Source organism: Rhincodon typus, chromosome 27, assembly GCF_021869965.1.
Source record: "Rhincodon typus isolate 14 chromosome 27, sRhiTyp1.1, whole genome shotgun sequence".
NCBI lineage: Eukaryota > Metazoa > Chordata > Chondrichthyes > Orectolobiformes > Rhincodontidae > Rhincodon > Rhincodon typus.
The window spans coordinates 38,365,452-38,387,438 of NC_063358.1; the positions used below are offsets into that span (position 1 = coordinate 38,365,452).

Sequence of the window (21,987 nt, forward strand, 5' to 3'; positions counted from 1 at the left end):
ATGCTGCTTGGCCTGCTGTGTTCATCCAGCCCTGCACCTTGTTGTCTCGGATTCTCCAGCATCTGCAGTTCCTACTATCTCTGATGATCTAATCTTTACTTCACTGTAGTTTAAGGGATCTTGCTGTACACAGGCTACCTGTCACCTTTCCTACAGTATAAAATTTAAAGCACTTAATTCGATGCTTTGGGATCTCCTGAGCTGGTTCAAGTCACTGTATAAACGCTAGTTCTTCGCTAAAGGGCTCCATTTACTGTCCTTATTTTAGGGATGTCAGCTGTTCTGGTTTTATAAGCACAGTGTATCCAGACCGAAAAGAGACACCTTCTCTTAACTGAAGGCACAAGATGATGCAGTGAAACAGGCCAAGAACCTAATGCCAGGACTGCTGATAAAAGATAAAACCACATAGAGAGGACCAAGTCCTCACACCCTGCATTTACAACAACACCTCAACCTGCAAACACAGACAGCGAATCTAATTATATAAACACATCAACATGCAGCGCTTCCCACCCCTGCATAACAGGCAATCAGGAAATTGTGCCTGCATTCAGTTACAAAATGACCTTCAGAGGCGTAACATCCACTTTGCAGCCTGTTCTAACTGGGCCGGAGACGGTGAATACACAAAAATTGATGCCAAATACCATCTTCCGAGTGTATTACTTCACCTCAGCAGTTTTACTATTAAATCACGGAGGCTTTTTTATCTCGCTGGTGTTGACACAGAGGCAGGCTCCACACTGACTGCAAAGTTCGTTTGCCCACTGCAGGCAGTATGAGCTGCAGGCTAGCAGCATGGCAAGACCATAACAAGCTCCACCATTAACCCTTTCAGCACTGGGCTCACTCCTTGGTGCCTGGGAGGGGGGCATAGGCCAGTGTCAGGTGTGCCTGACAGATGGGGGGGTGGGACAGTGTCAACAATACATGGGGGGGGACTGTGGCGCGGTAGTAATGTCACTACACTGATAATCTAGAGTCCGTGGGTTCAAACCCCATCATGGCAGACAGGGAAATTTGAAATCTGGAATAAAAAAAGCTAGTCGAATTACAACCATTGCTGACTGCCATAAAAGAAAACCCACTGGATTCATTAATCCCATTAATGACAGGGAAGGAAATCTGCCATCCTGACCTGGTCTGGCCTACATGTGACTCCAAACCCACAGCAATGGGGTTAACTCATAGCTGCCCTCTGTGAAGGCCACTCAGTCCAAGGGCAATAAATGCTGGTCTTGCCAGTGACACCTACACCCAATGAACGAACAAAATAAAAAACTGTGCCTTGCAGATCCCACTCAGTGACTCCAGCTCACAGTAGAGTCATAGAGTCATACAACATGGAAACAGACCCTTCAGCCCAACCAGCCTGTGCTGACCATAGTCCCACCTGCTTGCACTTGGCCCATATCCCTCCAAACATTTCTTATTCATGTACTTACCTAAATGTCTTTTACATGTTGTAACTGTATCCACAATCCACCACTTCCTCTGTCAGTACATTCCACACACAAAACACTCTCTCTGTAAAAAAACTGCCCCTCATGTCTTTTTTAAATCTTTTCCTTCTCATCTTAAAAATATGCCTCGAAATCCCCCACCCTAGGGAAAAGACACTTACCATTCACCCTATCTATATCCCTCATGATTTTATAAACCTCTATAAAGGTCACCCCTCAACCTCCTATGCTCCAGTGAGAAAAGTCCCAGCCTATCCAGCCTCTCTTTATAACTCAAACCCTCCATTCCCGGCAACATCCTGGTGAATCTCTTCTGAACCTTCTCCACCTTAATAATATCCTTCCTATAACTGGGCGACCAGAACTGGACACAGTTTTCCAGGAAAGGCCTCACCAACATCCTGTACAACCTCAACATAATGTACCAACTCCTATACTCAAAGGACTGAGCAATGAAGGCAAGCATGTTAAACACTTTCTTAATCACCCTGTCTATCTGATGCAAACTTCAAAGAATTATGTACCTGAACCCCTAGGTCTCTCTGTTTTACAACACTAACCAAGGTTCTACTTTTAAATTTATAAGTCCGGCCCTTGTTTGTTTTAACAAAATGCAATACCTCGCTTATATCCAAATTACACTCCATCTGCCATACCTCGCTTATATCCAAATTACACTCCATCTGCCACTCCTCAGCACATTAATCTGCAGCATGGTGACAGTAGATACTCAGGTAGCTTATCAGTTTCTGACAACAAATTGGGCATTTCCACAGTTCTGAAGGCCGCGCTAAATCTTCACCTCACAGCCACTACCCCGCCCTCAGCCAGAACTGTGGCGCTAGCTACAGCACGGTAGGCCCCCACGTTGTAAAACTCCATGCTGAGGATCTTGCTGTGAGCAGGCATTGTCATCGGGTAATGGGAGTAGACAACAAACATTGGCATTTCCATGAAGCAGCCCTGGCCACTGCGATATTGTAACGTCCCTTTAGCTACTTTACTCTTTGTAAGCTTCCTATAACTGGGCGACCAGAACTGGACACAGTATTCCAGAAAAGGCCTCACCAACGTTCTGTACAACCTCAACATAATGTCCCAACTCCTATACTCAAAGGACTGAGCAATGAAGGCAAGCATGTTAAACACTTTTAGGCACTGAAGGCAGTCAGAAAATAAATAAATTCCAAATTTCCACCCACACCCAGAATGCTGTTCTTTCAATCTTTGCCCTGTGTTGTTCCCCCTGACATGTTGACACTGACTGGGGTAGAGGTAGGTAGGACTGCGGTGCTGGGAAGAAGCTAGCACCTACTGTTCCTGCTACTCTCCACCATTTCTGCAGCTCGCAAAATTATTATTCCTGGGACCTCTCAACATGTTACTACTGCTGTAGCTGACATTTTTACCTGAATTTTAACATGACATATCACAATGTCCCTCACAATAGGTAGAAAATGGGTAACAACCATGAGGAAGAAAGAGGTTTAAAGAGCATAACCGAGCACAGTGAAAAGGATGAGCGTAGGGAAGATTCATAAAGGAATAAAGAGTGAACGGGAATAGGGAGGGAGCGTTGGTAGAGAGAAAAAGCAGGAAAAAGGAACAGGAGCAGGAAGGTGTAAAACTGGGAAGGTAACAGAGCCTGTGGTGTGGGCAGGGGAGTGGGCTTGAAGCTGAGAACAGAGGTCTGAGACATGAGGGACTGGATTTTAGAGAATGCGTAATCAGAGGCTCAAAAATTCATGAGGAGACCCAACATAATCCCAACAACAACCCCGCAGGAATTAACCAAGAGGACCTGCAGGGACTGGGCGACAGGACCCGCAGCGACTGGTGATAGTAATAGGAACAGTAGGTGCTGCCTTCTCCCCAGCACCGTGGTCCTACCCACCTCTACCCCAGTCAGTGTCAACACGTCATGACCCGCAGGGACTGACCCAACAGGGACTGGATCTACAGCAATGGTGCTAAAGGGAAACATCTGCCGCTTTCCCCAGTATAGGGTGATGGGGTTGGGGGGGGTTGCGGTAATGGGAGTGAGGAGGGGATGGGAGATGAGGATGACGAGATGAGTAGGAGGGATGGTCAGTGAGACCCGGTGCAGGGCAGAGCATGAGAGATGGCTTTTTGAAAGAGTTGAAGTTTGTGTAACACATTGATCGAAAAGTCTGAAGTGGAGTGTGGGCTTGAATTTCTTGCTGAAACTCAATTGGACTCGCTATATAGTGTCATACAGTCATGCAGCAAGGAAACACACCCTTCGGCCCAACTCGCCCATGATGACCAGCTTTCCTAAACTTAACTAGTCCCATTTGCCTGCATTTGGCCCAAATCCGTCCACACCTTTGCTATTTATGGACCTGCCCAAATACCTTTTAAATGTAATTTTAATTATAATTGAAAAAGTTGCCCCTCAGGTCTCTTTTAAATCTTTCCCCTCTCACCTTAAGCCTATGCTGTACGGTTTTGGACTTCCCTACCCTGGGGAAAAAGACCTTCGCCATTCATCCTATCTGTGCCTCTCATGATTTTATAAACCTCTATAAGGTCACCCCTCAGCCTCCCACACTCCAGGGAAAGAAGTCCTGGCCTATTCAGCCTCTCCTTATAACTCAAACCTGCTGCGTCTCAGTAACATCCTTGCAAATCCTTTTTTGCATCCTTTCCAGTTTAACGACATCCTTCCCATAGCAGGGCGACCAGAATTGTAGGCAGTACTCCAAATGTGGCCTCACCAATGCCCTGTACAGCCGTAGCGTGATGCCCCAACTCCTATACACAACGCTCTGAGCAATGAAGGCCATCTTCTTCACCACCCTGTCTGCCTGTGACACCACTTTCCAGGAACTATATGCCTGCATTCCTAGTCTCTCTGTTCGACAACACTCCCCAGGGCCCTATCATTAACTGTACAAGTCCTGCCCTGATTTGCCTTACCAAAATGCAACATCTCACATTTACCCGAATTAAACTCCATCTGCCAATCCATGGCCCACTGGCCCAGTTGATCAAGATCCCATTGTACCCTTAAATAACCTCCCCCACTGTCCACTTTGCCACCAACGTTGGTGTCACCTGCAACTTACGAACCATGCCTCAAATTCTCATTCAAATCATTTATATGAATGACGAACAACAGTGGACCCAGCACCGATCCTTGCAGCACACCGCTGGTCACAGGCCTTCAATGTGAACAATAATCCTCTGTCACCAGCCTCTGTCTCCTACCGTCAAGCCAATTTTGTATTCAACTGGCTAGTTCACCTTGGATCTAAACTTACTAACCAGTTTACCATACAGAACCTTATTGAAAGCCTTGCTAAAGTTCATGGAGGCAACGTCTCCCACTCTGCTTTCATCTGTCTTCTTGATTGCACCTTCAAAAAACTCAATCAAATTTCTGAGACATGATTTCCCCGCACACAAAGCCATGTTGCCTATCCTTAATCAGTCCTTGCCTTTCCAAATGCATGTAGATCCTATCTCTCAGAATCCCCTCCAACGTTGACATTCAGCTCACTGGTCTGTAATGCCCTGGCTTTTCCATGCAGCACACCATTAGCCACCCTCCAGGCACCTCACTCATGGCTGTGGATGATACAAACATCTCTGCTAGGGGACTCACAATTTGTTTCCTAGCTTCCTACAATGTCCTGGGATACACTTGATCAGGTCCTGGGGATTTATCTACCTTCATGCCTTTGAGACCTCCAGCATGTCCTCTTCTGTAATGTGGACTGTTTTCAACACATTGCTATTTACTTCCCTGAGTTCCCTAGCTTCCGTGTCTTTCTCTAAAACTGACAAGAAATATTTGCTTAGGATCTCACCAATCTCCTGTGACTCCACACATAGATGACCTTGTTGATCTTTAAGGGTCCCTATTCGCAGGCTTGTTACTCCTTTGCCCTTAATATACTTGCAGAATCTCTTTGGATCCTCCCTCATCTTATCGGCCAAGCACACGGTTACAAGAACAGGTCAGACATTGGGAATCCTGCAGCGAGTAACTCACCTCCTGACCCCTCAAAGCCTGTTCACTATCTACAAGGCACAAGTCAGGAGTGTGATGGAATACTCCCCACTTGCCTAGATGTGTGCAGCCCCAACAACATTCAAGAAGCTCAACACCATCCAGGACAAAGCATCCCACCTGATTGGCACTGCATCCACCAGCATTAAATCCCTCCACCACCAATGGTCAGTCGCAGCAGCAATGTCTACTATCTACAAGATGCACGCTCAGTGCTTAGCACTGTTGCCTCACAGCGCCAGGAACCCGAGTTTGATTCCACCCTCGGGTGAATGTCTGTGCGGAGTTTGCACATCTCCCTGTCTCTGCGTGGGTTTCCTCCCACAGTCCAAAAATGTGCAGGGTAGGTGGATGGGCCATGCTAAATTGCCCGTAGTGTTCAGGGATGTGTAGATTAGGTGGGTTATAGGGGGATGGGTCTGGGAGGGATGTTCGGAGGGTCAATGTGGGCTTGTTGGGCCGAAGGGCCTGTTTCCACACTGTAGGGATTCTATAAAAAAAGTTTTAAAAATTCACCACGGCTCCTTAGGCAGTTCCTTCCAAACCTATGACCACTTCCACTTAGAAGGACAAGGGCAGCAAATACAAGGGAACACCATTCACCACATTGACTTGGAAACATATCACCGTTCCTTCACTGTCACTGGGTCATTGTGAGTGTACCTACACGCCAAGGACTGGAGTGATTCTGGGAGGCAGCTCACCAGCACCTCACCATCAGTGATGGGCAACAAATGCTGACCTCGTGGTGATGCCATCCCATGGAAGAATTTTTAAAAGTTTTAAAAAGTGGAATGAGCAGCCCTGCTGAAGCATTCCACTCCTGTGACACAGCATCGGTAAATGAGACATTAACACAAGCAATCTGATTTAAAGCACAATTATACAATGAATTGTGTCGGTGAATAATGTAGTTTATATTAAGCTCCTGTTTATTCAACCGATAATGCAGCTTTGTTGAACAGTTTCACAGACGGAACACAAGATCTTTGCAGCGAAGGGAAGAATTATACATTGAACAGATCAACTGTGTTTTAATAAACAGCATCTTCAATGAGCTATCTGATGGGTGCACACCTTTCCTTGAATTATTCATCAGTCTGGGTTTCAAAATGAACGACTGCATCCTGGACTCACGACAATGAAGCAAATGAGGGGCAATGGAGCATGAAACCTGGCTGACCAACAGAGACAGTGAGGAGCAGAAAGGAAGCTGGAGAGGGGCCAAAGTGGGATAGGCAGATGGAGGGGCAGAGGTATAGAATCTTTGCGCAAGAGACCATTCAGCCAGTCATGTCTGTACTGGCTACCAGCAACAGCAACTCACCCAATGCCCCTTCCCTGCCTGGTCACTGTAACACTGCACATTCTACCTTTTTTGGATAATGGCCCAAATCCCTTTACCATCTGCCTCCACCACAATCTTAGGCAATAAATTCCAGAACCTAACCACTCACTATGTTAAAAAAAAGGTTTCCCTCACTACTTCCTTCAACAATCACCTTAAGTTGACAAGGGCACAACTGAAAACGAGAAAACACAGAGAGGATATGGATACAAGACAGCACTGACACAGGGTGAATCTCTGCGAGCTATCTACAGCAGATCTTATTATCACATTTCTTACAATCATTCCGCACTTTTCAACCTCAATTCAGTAACTTTGCATGCTTTGCTTCGTACAAATCACCCGATGATCTTTATGTTACGGTCTGCTTGTACTGCATGCAAAACAAAACTTCTCACTGTAGTTACATACATGTGACAATAATAAATCATATCAAATAAAGGAGAGAGAGAAAGACAGAGAGAGACATACAGAGAGAGCGCGAGAGAGCGTGATACAAAAAATAGAGGGGAGAGAGACACAGACAGAGACACCAGAAAACACAGTTACAGAAAGACAAAATCATGAATATTCAGGGAGATACAGAGACAAAGGTAGGCAGGGGGAAGCTAAGAAGTGTGTAACAGTCAGAAGCTGAGAACAATGCTTGATTCTTCCAAGAGAAACTTAAAATCAGCCAGCCTGCAATTAAACCCAATCGCTTATAGTTTCTCTTTAACCACAGTGTCATCCAATCAGAGTGAAAACAGATTAGATGGAGGAAAAGTCCCAAAGCGCCTCCCACCCCAGTTAATCATCCACTGAACACAACTAACACGGGGCCACTCCATATACCCCAAATACAAGTGGCAGTCAACAACAGGATTGAACAGCAGCAAGGGGAAACTAAGTCCACCTGCCACAGGTTCCATTATCTTCACAGGAAATGATACTTTGAGTGAGGACACATTGACTGCATGGTAATAGCTAAGTGGTAATAAGAGGAAAATTAATGTAAAGTGCGACAGGCTAAGATCCATCACATCCTACACTGAATTTCAGAGGGTGTTAAAAGAGAGTGTGGTTTTCAGTTGCTCTGGTAACAGGTCAGGATGGTCATTAACAGTTACCATCTCCACTATCTTCCTTTAGCTGCACCAACTGAATACACTACTCTCCTTCTGTTCTTTCCCAGGCCTCACGAATGAAAAACTGAAAGTAACAGCAAGAGCTTTCTGGTTCAAACAGCCCAATTTAAATTGGGATTTAGGTAGAAGATAAATAGCTCACTCCTTTCCAGGCAGCAAGCTCTCATACCTTGCTTTCCTCGAGGGCTTTTGCCCAAAGCAGTGGATCTGGAGGGGCCAGGATGTGGCTCATCCTTAACTAGACCCTTCTCTGCCTCTTCCTCCTTGCCTAGGTTCTTCTTTCCTTCCTCATCAATGGCTGGCCCCTTCTCTCCTTCTACGCCATTGGCTGGCCCCTTCTCTCCTCCCTTGTCATTAGCTGGCCCCTTCTCTCCTTCCTTGTCATCGGCTGGCCCCTTCTCTCCTTCCTTGTCATTGGCTGGCCCCTTCTCTCCTTCCTTGTCATTGGCTGGCCCCTTCTCTCCTTCCTTGTCATTGGTTGGACTCTTTTCCGCCACAATCTTGATGTCAGCAGCTGGAAAATACAAAGGAACATTGATGTGAGTTTTTGATATCTATCATTGCTGTTTTCAGCCACTGTACAGAGCCAGTTCTCCCCTTATCCCCACCGTTCACACTCAGTAGCCCCAGCCTGGCCATATATAGTCAACCTCTCCCAGTCAAGCACTAAATAAAAACCGAAAGGACTGTGGATGCTGTAAATCAGGAACAAAAACAGAAGTTGCTGGAAAAGCTCAGCAGGTCTGGCAGCATCTGGGAAGAAAAAAATCAGAGATAATGTTTCGGGTCCGGTGACCCTTCCTCAGAACTGTTGACCCTTCCTCAGAACTGTTCTGAGGAAGGATTACCAGACCCGAAACATTAACTCTGACTTTTTCTTCACAGATGCTGCCAGACCTGCTGAGCTTTTCCAGCAACTTCTGTTTTTTTTCTCCCAGTCAAGCGTTTTATAACTGATCTCTATCAATACGTTCAACTCAGACCCTTCTGTCAGCTCTACTCCTACACTCCTCCATCACAAACCTCATAGTGAAGCAAGCTCCAACCTGCAGCTGATCAAATCCCAGTTGTAAAGTGTCAATAAACACAGGGTCCATCGAGAAACAGCAAATAGGGAACCTTCTCTGCAGTTGTAACCTTGTATTCTTCGCTCTGTTCTATTACCATTATGCACTTTGTATGGTATGATCTGCATGCAAAACAATACTTTTCACTGTACCTAGGTACATGTGACAATAATAAATCAAATCAAAAATCAAACTCGCTCCGACATTTGATGAAATCAAGGCTGATGTAATTATGGCCTCAAACCCCACTCCCCTATTGTCCCACCCTCACCTCACCTTTGGATCGAGAGGTCAAAGATTGTACAAGAATGTGACAAATAGGAGTAGTAGGCCATACAGCTCATCAAATTCCCAGTCATGATGATCACTAACAATCTGTCCTGGTCCTCCCCACGTTGACGCTACTGTCAAGAAAGCACAACAACACCTCCTCTTCCTCAGGAGGCTAAGGAAATTCGGCATGTCTGTAAAGGCTCTTACTCATTTTTAAAGATGCACCATAGAAAGCATTCTATCTGAATGCATCATGGCCTGGTACGGCAATTGCTCTGCCCAGGACCATAAGGAATTACAGAGTGTTGTGAACGCAGCCCAGTCCATCACACAAACCAACCTTCTACCCACTGACTCCATCTATACTTCTCCCTGCCTCGGAAAGGCAGCCAATATCATGAAAGACCCCTCTCACCCCAGTTATAATCTCTTCCAACCTCTTACGTTGGGCAGAAGATACAGAAGCTTAAACACACATACCAACAGGTTCAAGAACAGCTTCTTTCCCGCTGTTATTAGTCTTCTGTATGGACATCTCAAATTTTATATTTAAATGTTGATCTCACTCTTTGTGCACTATACCTGCAGCTGTAACACTGTATTCCTCACTCTGTTCTATTACCCTAATGTACTTTGTATGGTACGATCTGCCTGTACTGTATGCAAAACAAAACTTTTCACTGTACTTAGGTGACAATAATAAATCAAATCAAAAATCAAACCCTCTCCAACATTTGATGAGATTAAGGCTGATCTAATTATAGCCTCAACACCACTCCCCTATTGCCCCAGCCTCAGCTCTTCTATAACCCTTGGCTCCCCTTTCAAAAATCCGTATGCATCTTACTTGAAAATTTAAGCGTAATATTCTGAGTGGGCAGCAGTCTCACTTTGCAGAATCAGTGATATTCCACTTCTGAAGACCTGAGCACCTATTCTCAGTTTAACCTTAGTGCCGTACTGGGGGCAGGGCTGCATTTTTGAAGGTCACACCCTCCAAATGTGATATAAAGGTAAGGTCCTATCTGCCCAAGCAGGTGGGTATAAATCATCCCCACAGTGCTATTTGAAGATGACCTGGGAATTCTGCTCATTTATCCCTTAAACCAAACCGATTATCTGCCCGTTATCACATTGGTGGAATTTGCTGCGTGAGAGCTGACTGCTGCATTTCATAAGTTACAACAGGAACAAGATTTCAGAAGCAGCTCACTGGCTGTAAACTCGGAACTGCTGGTAAAGTTACATAAATGGACGTCTATCATTGGAGGTATAGTGCTTACAAACTAAGCATGGCCCACTTGTGGCACTGTGGTTATGTCCCTACCCGGGACCAAGGGGTCCAGGTTCCAGAGGTGCGTAATAACATCTCTGAACAGGTTAATTTAAAATAAAGGCTAAAGGAGAAAAAGTATATAAATGAGGCACTGGGGTTGAAATAAGGACAACTTACAAGAATACCAAAATGAAGGGAAACGAACATTTATACGTGAGAGGGAAGTGCTGATTGGTTGGGAAGTGGTTTCTGATTGGTAGAGACAGTGCCATACAAAATGTACCAATTAATGATGAGAGTCAACATGTACATGGGCTGCACCTGTTACACAGACACACACTCCGCCTGTTGTTACAAACACACACACCACCTGTTACATGGATACACTGTACGTGTTGTTACAGAGACAGTCCCTGACCATTACTGAGACACACACACTCTGCCTGTTAAACAGACACACTGCACCTGTTGCACCTCTACAAATCATGAGGCCGTCAATCACTAGTTCATTTCTTAGGGCTATACCCTGACTAATCAGAGTTAAATTCCTGGTTTAAAATTTAATCAAAGCTTGCCACTTAACTGTCAGTCATTATTAACTGGTGCATTCTCCAAAGACATCATGTCTACTGGCCAACCAATCAGAACTCTCCTCTCATACAGGAGATATGTTGTTTTCCCTTCACTTTGGTATTTCTTGCAAGATGTCCTGATGAGTGCAAGATGAACAATTTTGACACAGAAAGTGCTTTGTCTCTGCAATACTCAGGTCTTGTACTACCAAAGGAGTACAATTTGGATGGAAGCTTACCATTTGCGATAAAACGGCGATGTCATGGCAGAGCAAGGATGTGAAACACAGAGTGACCCATGTGCTCACACACACTGCACTCATCAACACCTCTTCCCAGTCACTGACTTGAGGAGGTAAAAGGGGAAAGATGGAGTTGGTTCTGGCTTAACTTTTAACAAAACAAAATGAAACTGTTGCATAATTGTATTGGTGAGAATGTATCAGGTAAGTTTATGGAACAGGCTTTGGTTGTGGGTTCAGTTGAGACCTCAGTGTGCTTTCCACTCTCATGGTCCCTTGGAGTTCACACGTGCCAAACATCCCAGATATCATACTTCTGGTGAGATTTCCTAGGATACATCCAGCCAATTCTATTGGTCACCTTGGATTACTTACTCCCCTTCTGAGGGTTTGAGTGGATTTATCCTATTACAAGCCTTTGATTATGTCCCCTCCCATTTTCATCCTGTAACAGGCCTACTCTCAGCTCGTAAGGCCCTCAGCACAGGGATTCCAGGAACAACTCCTCGATTTGAATCAGGAAGAGCTGGAAGTGGTGGGCGAGGACAAGTTGTAGCCAGGAAAATATGTGCAGTATCTGCCGGCTAACAGGAAGCTCACTTCAGTGTCAAATCTGGCAAACAAACATCCTTTCAGCCATTTGTAATAAAAATTAAGCGTGAATAGAAAAGGAAGGACTTGTATTTATGTAGCACCTTTCATAACATCCACTGACAATCAAGTCCTTTTGAAGAGTTTTCACTCTTGTCACTTGTGCCAGCCAATTGATGCAAAGTGCCCTGTCACAGTGACACACTACAGTTCAGGGTTTAGGAACAGTTTCTCCCCACTGTAAACACGTTTAGAGGTTTGAAACGTGTCCCAGTACCTCAATGAGCGGTGTGTGTGGGTGGCAAGGCGTGGAAGAACGATGTGAGCAGGAATAAAGGGGGCAGACGTTGTTGCCCCAGAGCTCATAAACCTAGGAATTTCAGCTCGCCACCCCACTTGGGGTCCTGACCCCCAATTTGGGATGCCCTGGTATCATTCATCAATCAGGCATTCATGAATAACATTGCTTCCTAAACGTTCAAACTTATCCACATTTCCAGCCCTGTTGCTGTCAGTCCACATTGCTCAAAATAAACAATGTTCAAAACATTCATCAATTCTGCCTCCACTGCATATTAGAGAAGTGAATTCCACAGACTAATAACCCTCTCAGTGTTTTTAGTAGGAGCCTGCTAGCTGTAAATTGGTTGAGGTACATCCTACATTACAGCGTGATTCCCATGTTAGAAATCTGGTCATCGTGAAAAACACTATGCAAATGCAAACCTTTCTTTTTCATAGAATCCCTATAGTGTGGGAGCAGGCCATTCAGCCCATTGAGTCCACACCGACCCTCCGAAGAGCATCCCACCCACTACTAAATTCCTGCATTTCCCATGTCTAACCCACTTAGCTGACACATCCTCAGACACTATGGGCAATTTAGCACGGCCAATCCACCCTAACCTACACATCTTTGGGCCGTGGGAGGAAACCGGAGCAATCCCACACAGACACGGGGAGGCTGTGCAAACTCCACACAGGGTGGAATCGAACCTGGGTCCCTGGCGCTGTGAGGCAGCAGCGCTAACCACTGAGCCACTGGGCTGCCCATCTTTCCATTTACTGGCTGCACATTAATTTGGGAAGTTATGAGGTTGTGACAAGTTCTATACAAACACCAATTCTTCTTTCTTTCCACTGGCCAACAAGAAAATCCTAATACCCACCCACTAGGTCTGGTGTCCTAGTTATTGATTATTCTGTAAACGTATTCCCCCATCCAGTTCTATTCAGTGAAACAGACACTGTCAGCACGTTGCAGGCGGGCAGTCTATGGGTTACGCTAGCCAGCTGGCCCGACAACTGGTAACTGCTTGCAAACAAGGAGAACGTCAGTCAGTAATCTCCCCCCCCAACAGATTCCAGTAGTTCACCTCCGGTAACATCACACTGTAAAACAGCTTCAAGACTTCTACTTCACTGCCCAAGGCTAGCAGCTGCACAGTGCCTTGCCCAGCTCTGTGCCAGGCAGGCCCTTACTGAGTGACAGGTGCCCTGTGACCACAGACATCTCGGGCTGACCATACCCCTGACCTGGAACGCCAACCCTGCCCCACCCAGCAAGTGGCACAACAGGTGTCCAGCCTATCTGAAAGGCCACTGCGAAGACAGACACAGACACTCTGACTCTAACCAGAGCTGTCCAAGCTGCCAAAGGCAAAAGAAAAAAGATACCCATTTAGACAAAGGCAAGATACCGCAAATGCTGAATGAAACGCAGAAACTGCTGGAGAAACTCATCTGGTCTGGCAGCAAGTGTGGAGAGAGAAACAGAGTTAATGTTTTGAGTTTGATATGACTCCTCTCCAGAGCTGGTTCAGTCTTAGTCAGTTCTGATAAAGAGTCATATCGAACTCCAGGCATTAGCTCTGTTTCTCTGCATTTGCAGCCAGACCTCATGAGTCTCTCTCTGCATTTGTCATATTGATATATAGCACTCTTCCTGACCACTGGATCTCTGAAAGCACTGTTTCCAATGAGAAACTTTTCACTGTACACAGCAAGCTCCCATAAATAATCTGAAATCTGTTGATTGCGGGATAAATTTTGGCCAGGATACCAAGATCTCACAGGAAACAGACCCTTTGGCCCAACCAGCCCATGCTGACCATAATCCCAAACTAAACCAGTCCCACCTATCTGCACTTGGCCCACACATTCCAAACATTTCTTACTCATGTACTTGTCCAAATGTATTTTAAACATGGTAAATGTGCTCTCATCCACCACTTCCTCTGGCAGTTCATTCTACATGCGAACCACCCTCTGTGTAAAAAAAAAGCCCCTCAAGTCTTTTTCAAAATCTTTCCCCTCTCACATTAAAATACGCCCTCTAGTCTTGAAATCTGCCACCCTAGGGAAAAGACACCTGCCACTTACTCTATCCATGCCCCTCATGATTTTATACACCTCTATAAGGTCACCATCAGCCTCTGATGCTCCAGGGAAAAAAAGTCCCAGCTTATTCAGCCTTTCCCTTTAACACAAACCCTCCAGTCCCTGCAACATCCTTGTAAATCTTCTCTGCACCCTTTCTAATTTAATAACATTTAATAGCATCTTTTGGCAGCTTGGGGTGAGGAAGGAGGTTCCGAGAGGCTGCTGCAGCGGAAAATGTGGTGTGGATCCAACCTTTCCTCATGGCTGCGTCCTGGTGGGTCCTTTGACTAGATTGCTTTGGGACTCCTTTTTGGCAGCTTCGATGGCGGTTTTCGTCAGTGTCGGTCTGTAACTCCATTTGGCTTTTCTTCGGCATCATGGGGGCGCAGTCTGGGATTCCACTAGGATGGTTGGGTCCTCAATCCCAGAGCCAAGAAACGGACCAACATCTCTCTTTTTTTAATTTCTTTCTTTTTTTATTATACTACCGTGGAAGGACTGTTATTCTGAACACTTTGTTTCTTTACTTTTTTCTAACTTTTTGCTCTGATTTTGTACTTTTTTTCTGTTATGCTGGACATTTTATTTCTTTATTTTTCTATTTTGTCCCCCCTAAGAATTAGTACTCAAGAATCTGTATCTAGGTACCTTGCACCTAAGATGGCACTGAAAGTGGCAACTTGTAAACTTTTCACTGTTCTCATGTGAGTGCATGTGACAATAAAGCTAACTCAATTCAATTCAATTCCTACAGCAGGGCGACCAGAGCTGTACACAGCATGTTTCCTAGTTCAATACCCAGGCTATGCCCAATTTTCGAATCTCAATAGTGAATGTGCAAGAAATTGAATGAATGTGAGACAGCAAGTTAGCAGTCTAGCAGCATAAAAGGGACAGTGAGCTAATGAGTGACAGCACAAGTGTAGGAGCAAATGATTGTGTGACAGCAAGCAACTCACTGCAAGAGAAGCTGGGGGGAGGGAAGAGACAGAGAGAAATTCATCTGCGTTACAGTCTAAACAATTCTATCACCTCACACTACAGTTAATATTGCAAACATTGCTGTGGAAGTGAGAGCTACTGTGTCCCTATTGCATCCCAATGCACAAGAGTTAGTTAAAATACATAGGATAAGACCTGTCCTAAACTAGAAAACAGAAGAGTGTTTTGTAACTCTGTTAAAGGACTGTTCTGCTGATGTTCTAATTCTGTCTGCAGGCTGGTGTTTAAATTCTATGCCATTTACATGTGTATGCGTGTGCTTAAATTCAACACAAGCTCCTCCGAAAGGATTCTTATTGTTTTTACAATGACGGGTGGGTACAATCCTCACACCCACATCTGTTCAGACACCATTTCCTTTTCTGATGAAGGGTCTAGGCCCGAAACGTCAGCCTCTCTGCTCCTGTGATGCTGCTTGGCCTGCTGTGTTCATCCAGCCCTGTACCTTGTTGTCTCGGATTCTCCAGCAGCTGCAGTTCCTACCATCTCTGACTCCATTTCCATTGAACTGACTGGTACAGATACAGAACAACACAATTAGGCTGCCGAGGAGACATCCTTGCACAAATGTAGCTTAGAAAATAACCCATGAAACTTTGGAGAGACGAGCAGACATTAAAACCTCGTAGCCACCATGCCCTTGGTCACTGCTCTCACAGCGGAGAGCTGAGCTGAAAGGGGAGCTCTCATTCCCTACAGGAGTATGTTACGACGTCAGGCACCATCGCTGTGTGAAGGAATTGAAAGCCTGCAGCCTCCTATCAGGCAAATGCCAACTGCCATTAAAGGGCACAGAAGGGATCAGTAAAAATAAGCTTGGCGTCAGTCCCTGTTATGATTGGGTTTGTTTATGGGCAGGCCAGCACCATTAATGCCAAGTTCATGTATAGGCCAGAGGCCTCTCACAGTCTGCCTTCCAGAATCAGCCACGCTGCTTCATCCCCGGAGGTAGAAATGGAAGCACAGCTACAAAATTAACCTTTCTATATTGCTGCAGTCTCAGCCATCATAAAGAATCGACCTGCTTCAGCAGGACAACACTAATACAGGGTTCACACACAAAAATAAATCCTGGCAGAGGTTTCAGCCTGGAACAGGTGGAGGGGCTCAAACAGAAGGCCGGTGTCTGAGGGCTCGCTACATAGTTCACAACCAGCTCCGTCGCCACCAGCAACCAGAATCTCACTAGGCTTGTAGATTTCCATTCGAGACGTAGGGCAAGGCTTTAGCTTCTTGTTATGGGCTGGGCCAGCGGAATCTGCTCATCCCTAGCTGACCTTGTGAATGTGGTGGTCAGCTGCCTTCCATAGTCTGTTTAATGTTGGTACTCCCGCGGCGTCGTTTACAGAGTGCATTCCCAGACTGTGACCTTGTGACAGTGGAGGATATATTTCTAAGTCAGGATGGTGAGTAGCTTGGAGGGGGAGCAATTTTCAATGGGCCACTTGGCAGCAGAATCAGAAACTAAAAGTCAATTGGTTTCTTTCAAGGACAGCTAATCTATGACTCCCAACTACCAAGTGGGAAATCTCCCTCGTCGCCTCCTTGCCTCTGGATTCCCATTCACCCAGAACTTTTCAAATCCATTCATGGGATGAGAGCATCACTGGCTAGGCCAGCGTTTATTTCCCATCCCAAATTTAAGAGTCAACCGCTGAGGGTCTGGAGTCACACGTAGGCCAGACTAGGTAAGGATGGCAGTTTTCTGAGAGTCTAGGCATTAGTGCACCAGGAGGGGTTTTCCCTGAGAAATGACAATGGTTTCATGATTATCATTAGACTCTTGATTCCTGATTTTTTGATTGAATTCATGACGGATTTAAACCAGGGTCGCTTGGGAACCCTGAAGCCCAATGGTATCAATGTGGATTTCACAAGTTTCAAAATCTCCCCTCCCCCTACCGCATCCCAAAACCAGTCCAGCTCGTCCCTGCCTCCCTAACCTGTTCTTCCTCCCACCTATCCCCTCCTCCCACCTCAAGCCGCACCTCCATCTCCTACCGACCAACCTCATCCCGCCCCCTTGACCTGTCCGTCCTCCCTGGACTGACCTATCCCCTTCCTAACTCCCTACCTACACTCACCTTTACTGGCTCCATCCCCGCCTCTTCGACCTGTTTGTTTCCTCTCCACCTATCCTCTCCTCTATCCCTCTTCTATCAGCCTCCCACTCTCTCCCTATTTATTTCAAAACCCCCTTCCCCTCTCCCTTTTCTGATGAAGGGTCTAGGCCCGAAACGTCAGCCTCTCTGCTCCTATGATGCTGCTTGGCCTGCTGTGTTCATCCAGCCCTGCACCTTGTTGTCACTGAACTATTACCTGGGTTTCTGGGTTAACAGTACATTGATAATACCATTAGACCATCACCTCCCCCCAACAGAATCCCACACGGGTGGAATCAAAGTTTCATCCTTCCCTTTTAAGGGTCACTGTAGGATTGGGACCCTGAAAGTGCTCAGATTAAGCACGCCTGCAGGCTAACTTCAGAATTATAGGCTGTTAGGGTGTGCGGTGACTACAGTGTCATATCTGCAATTTGCTAAGGCTCCTTTGACAGAAACTTGTAAGCCCACAACCTCTACCACCTCCAAAGACAAGTGCAGTAGATGCACAGGAGCACCATTGCTTGCAAGCTCCTCCCCACCCCCACCTCCGACTTCCACTATAGCTTGGAACTTTATGGCCATTCCATCACAGACTAGGGTCAAAATACTGTCAAACAACACTGTGGATGTACCCACCCTTCCCCATAGACTGCAGCTGTTCAAGTAGACAACTCATCACTCCAATTAAATAAAGAACTGCAGGTGCTGGAGATCCGAAACAAACAACAGAAACTGACAAAAGAACCTGCTGAGTTTCTCCAGCAGTTTCTACTTTTGCTTGTTTCAGCTCACCATGACCTTGTTCAGGGATGGATGATCCATTCGGGTCTTGCCAGCGATATTCACGCACCCTGTGTTACTGAGTGATGATGCTGTTAGTGAGATTTGGAGGCTTTGTTCAAACAAGTCACCGATTAGTGGAATTTACGTTGAAAAAATTGTAAGGAATGTCTTTCTGTAAAGCAACAAGCACATATATGTTTGCATTGATCCTATATTTCAAAAGTAAACCGGTATTTTATATAAAAGATGAACAAAATTTATCCAGAAAAAAAAATCTGACTGAATTATACATTGTTGTAATCCAATCAATTTATTATCTGGCAAGATTAACCAATGGACCTCACTTAGTCAGGGTCCTAGTGCCAATGGATAGTCTCAGTTGGGAGCTCACAGGGCCACGATGGAAGTGACATTCCTGGTGGTGTATCTGGCATGTACTCTCCTCCGACACAGACCTGTTTGACCAGGAAGCTTGACTCTTTCCCCTTGCCAAGCAGATGCCAAACCGAGCTCCAGTTATCCCAGTCAGGTTGGGTTCCCAAACCTCCAGGAGACTCCAAGGAGCTAAAGCTTCAAGTGAGCGACCGAAGGGTTTGTCTTATTAGCTACGAGGATAGCAAAGCTGGGGAGGAAAGGGTGCTTTGATTGGATAAATTGTTTGCTTTCCAATTGGTGTGAGAAGGCAGTGCAGCTAAAGATGGACAGGTCAGTCAACCAATGATAGAAGTGGGATGTCATATAATGGGATTTCCCACACTGAGTTCAACTAAATTGGCATCACAGCTCTTAGATTTATGGAGCAGGTCCCACGGCTGGATTTCAAACAGCAGAGAATTATCGAATTCCTACAGCACAGAGGCAGGCCATTCAGCCCATCCCGACCCTCTGAACAGCATCCCACCCAGACCCAAACACAAACCATCCCTGTAACCCTGCATTTCCCATGGCTAACCCACCCAGCCTGCACATCCATGGACACAAGGGACAATTTAGCATGGCCAATCCACCCTAACCTGTACATCTTTGAACTGTGGGAGGAAACTGGAATACCAGAGGAAACCCACGCAGGCACGTGGAGAACATGCAAACTCCACACAGTCGCCTGATTGAACCTGCACCCTGGCGCTATGCTAACCACTCAGCCACTATGCCGCCCCAGCTGATACTTATCCTTCAACCAAACCCAGTCAAACAGATGTTGCTGTTTCTGGGATCTTCCTCGGTGTACATGAGATGGTCCATTTTCTACACAGTAACAGCTTAGCAGTAACTTCATTGGCAGTAAAGCACTCTGGGACATCCAAGAGTACTAAAAGGCGTCACAGAAATGCACATCTGAGTTTTTTGTTTGTGTTCCTCCCTCTTCCCAATGCAGGAAGGGTTCCCCCTTCCTGATGGTGTAGACTGGGATATGCATGGTTTTTCCAAGTCTTCCTTGAGAGTGGGGAGGGGAGGCTGATTTTGAGCTGGGTCAAGAGATGCCCAAAGTAACCCAGGGGCTTGCTACCCGGGAGGGTGGGGTTCAGTTTTTAGCTCAGTTGGCTGGATGGTTGATTTGTGAAGCAGAGTGATGCCTATAGCATGGGTTCAATCCCCATTGCTGAGGTTACCATGAAGGACTCTTCTTCTCAACCTCTCCCCTCGCTTGACGCATGGTGGCCCTCAGGTTAAACGCCCACCATTTGTCTCTCTCCAGTGAGAGAGCAGCCCTAGGGTCTGGTAAGACTGATACCCCTGAAGGTGTTGGGTATGGAAACAAAGGGAAACTGGATGTGTATTTACAGCAAATAAGTTTGAACAGGAGAGTGGGGCTGAGGGGAATTCTCAGCCAGGAGCCACCATGGATTCGATGGGCTGAATAGCCTCATTCTGGGCTGTAAATGACTCTATGACTAAATCCCAAAGCAGCGTTTCTTTGCTTGTGTTGCCATCAATCCCCTCCTGGAACTGCTCTGTGTGATTTCACACACCTAGAGAGTTCATCTGTAAGGGTCCCCAGTGAAATCAACAGCATACACAACTCACTGCCCACCTAATTCACTTGGAAAACACGGAGGCCAGGCCTCAGTTAGGGAGAATGCACTGATACTGCCAGGGGTCTCACTCAGACATACATAACATTGAGTGAGATACAGGGGAAGCAAGGCGAGAGAAGGGATTGACAGGGTGGTAGGATGGATAGCTGCCAACTGTCCAACTCAGGAGCTCTTTAGTGCCTCACCCGAGTCTCATTTTCCACCAAGCCCAAACATTAAGAGTCAGTGAGCTATTTAACCAGAACAGCCAGCACGCATCATGGTGAAGCTAAGTCCCAGCTGTGGTACTTAAGCCATTCTTACTCCATCAACTCCTACATCATTTAACCTAGAGGGGGGCTCATTTTCCCCATGTTGGGGGTCCATGAATCCATTTCCCGGCTCACTGGTTTGTGATGTGCCGGGAAACAGAGGCTCACTTCATTGTGGGGAAGTATACACCATCTCTGGGCAGTGGCGAGAAACCCCCAGCACCACTGTCTGTTTGGAGGATGGGAAGGAGCTGCTGTGGGCTTCCTGACCTGTGGCAGCACAAGGTCAACTATTCTCAGCAATGAATGGCCAGGTATCCATTAACTCTGAGCCCACAGCAATTTACTGAGGGCTCAATGATACTCTCCAAAGCTTTCCTTCTGTTCGAAAACACTACCTGGTACACTCCATTTGGCTTGGCAGCGGTCTCTCCGAGTCAGGGTGGTGGGGGAAGAGAAGGTGGTGTGAGGTTGAGAGCAAAAGACAGAGGTGGGTGGGTGGGTGTGTGTATGAGAGTGAGAGCGAGAGTGTGAGTGAGTGGGTGAGAGAGACAGAATATGATTGTGTGTGTATGTGTGCCTGTGAGTGTGTGCACACCTGTGTGAGTGTGTGTGTGTGTGTATGTGTGCCTGTGAATGTGTGCACACCTGTGTGTGCGCGCCTGTGAGTGTGTGCACACCTCTGTGTGTGTGTGTGTGTTTGTGTACGTATGTGTGCCTGTGAGTGTGTGCACACCTGTGTATGTGTGCCTGTGAGTGTGTGCACACCTGTGTCTGTGCGTGTATGTATGCCTGTCAGTGTGTGCACAACTGTGTCTGTGTGTGTGTGTATGTGTGCCTGTCAGTGTGGGCATACCTGTGTCTGTGTGTCCCTGACAGTGTGTGTACACCTGTGTGTCTGCGCACCTGTATGTGCACATCTATGTCTGTGTGTGTATGTGTGCCTGAGAGTGTGTGCACACCTGTGTCTGTGTGTGTGCCTGTGAGTGTGTGCACACCTGTGTGTGTATGTATGTGTGCCTGCGAGTGTGTGCACACCTGTGTGTGTACGTATGTGTGCCTGTGAGTGTGTGCACACCTTGTGTGTGTGTACGTATGTGTGCCTGTAAGTGTGTGCACATCTGTGTGTGTGTGCGCCTGTATGCGCACACCTGTGTCTGTGTGTGTGTCTGTGAGTGTGTGCACACCTGTGTGTACGTATGTGTGCCTGTGAGTGTGTGCACACCTGTGTGCGTATGTGTGCCTGTGAGTGTGTGCACACCTGTGTGTGTGTGCCTGTGAGTGTGTGCACACCTGTGTGTGTGTGCCTGTGAATGTGTGCACACCTATCTGTGTATGTGCCTGTGAGTGCGTGCACACCTGTGTGCGTGTGTGTGCATGCGCGTGTGTGTGTGCGCCTGTGAGTGTGTGCACCTGTGAGTGTGTGCACA

At 46.4% G+C, this 21,987-nt stretch overlaps 1 protein-coding gene across 1 annotated transcript in view; it reads right to left on the minus strand.

The window, feature by feature from the left end:
• The window catches only part of LOC125486306 (cylicin-2-like), an 85,482-nt gene that overhangs the window by 17,540 nt on the left and 45,955 nt on the right, over positions 1–21,987 (minus strand). The window contains exon 2 of the mRNA XM_048613299.1: positions 8,147–8,491. Within this exon, the coding sequence (XP_048469256.1) occupies positions 8,147–8,491 (345 nt within the window). The remainder of the gene's footprint in view (positions 1–8,146; positions 8,492–21,987) is intronic.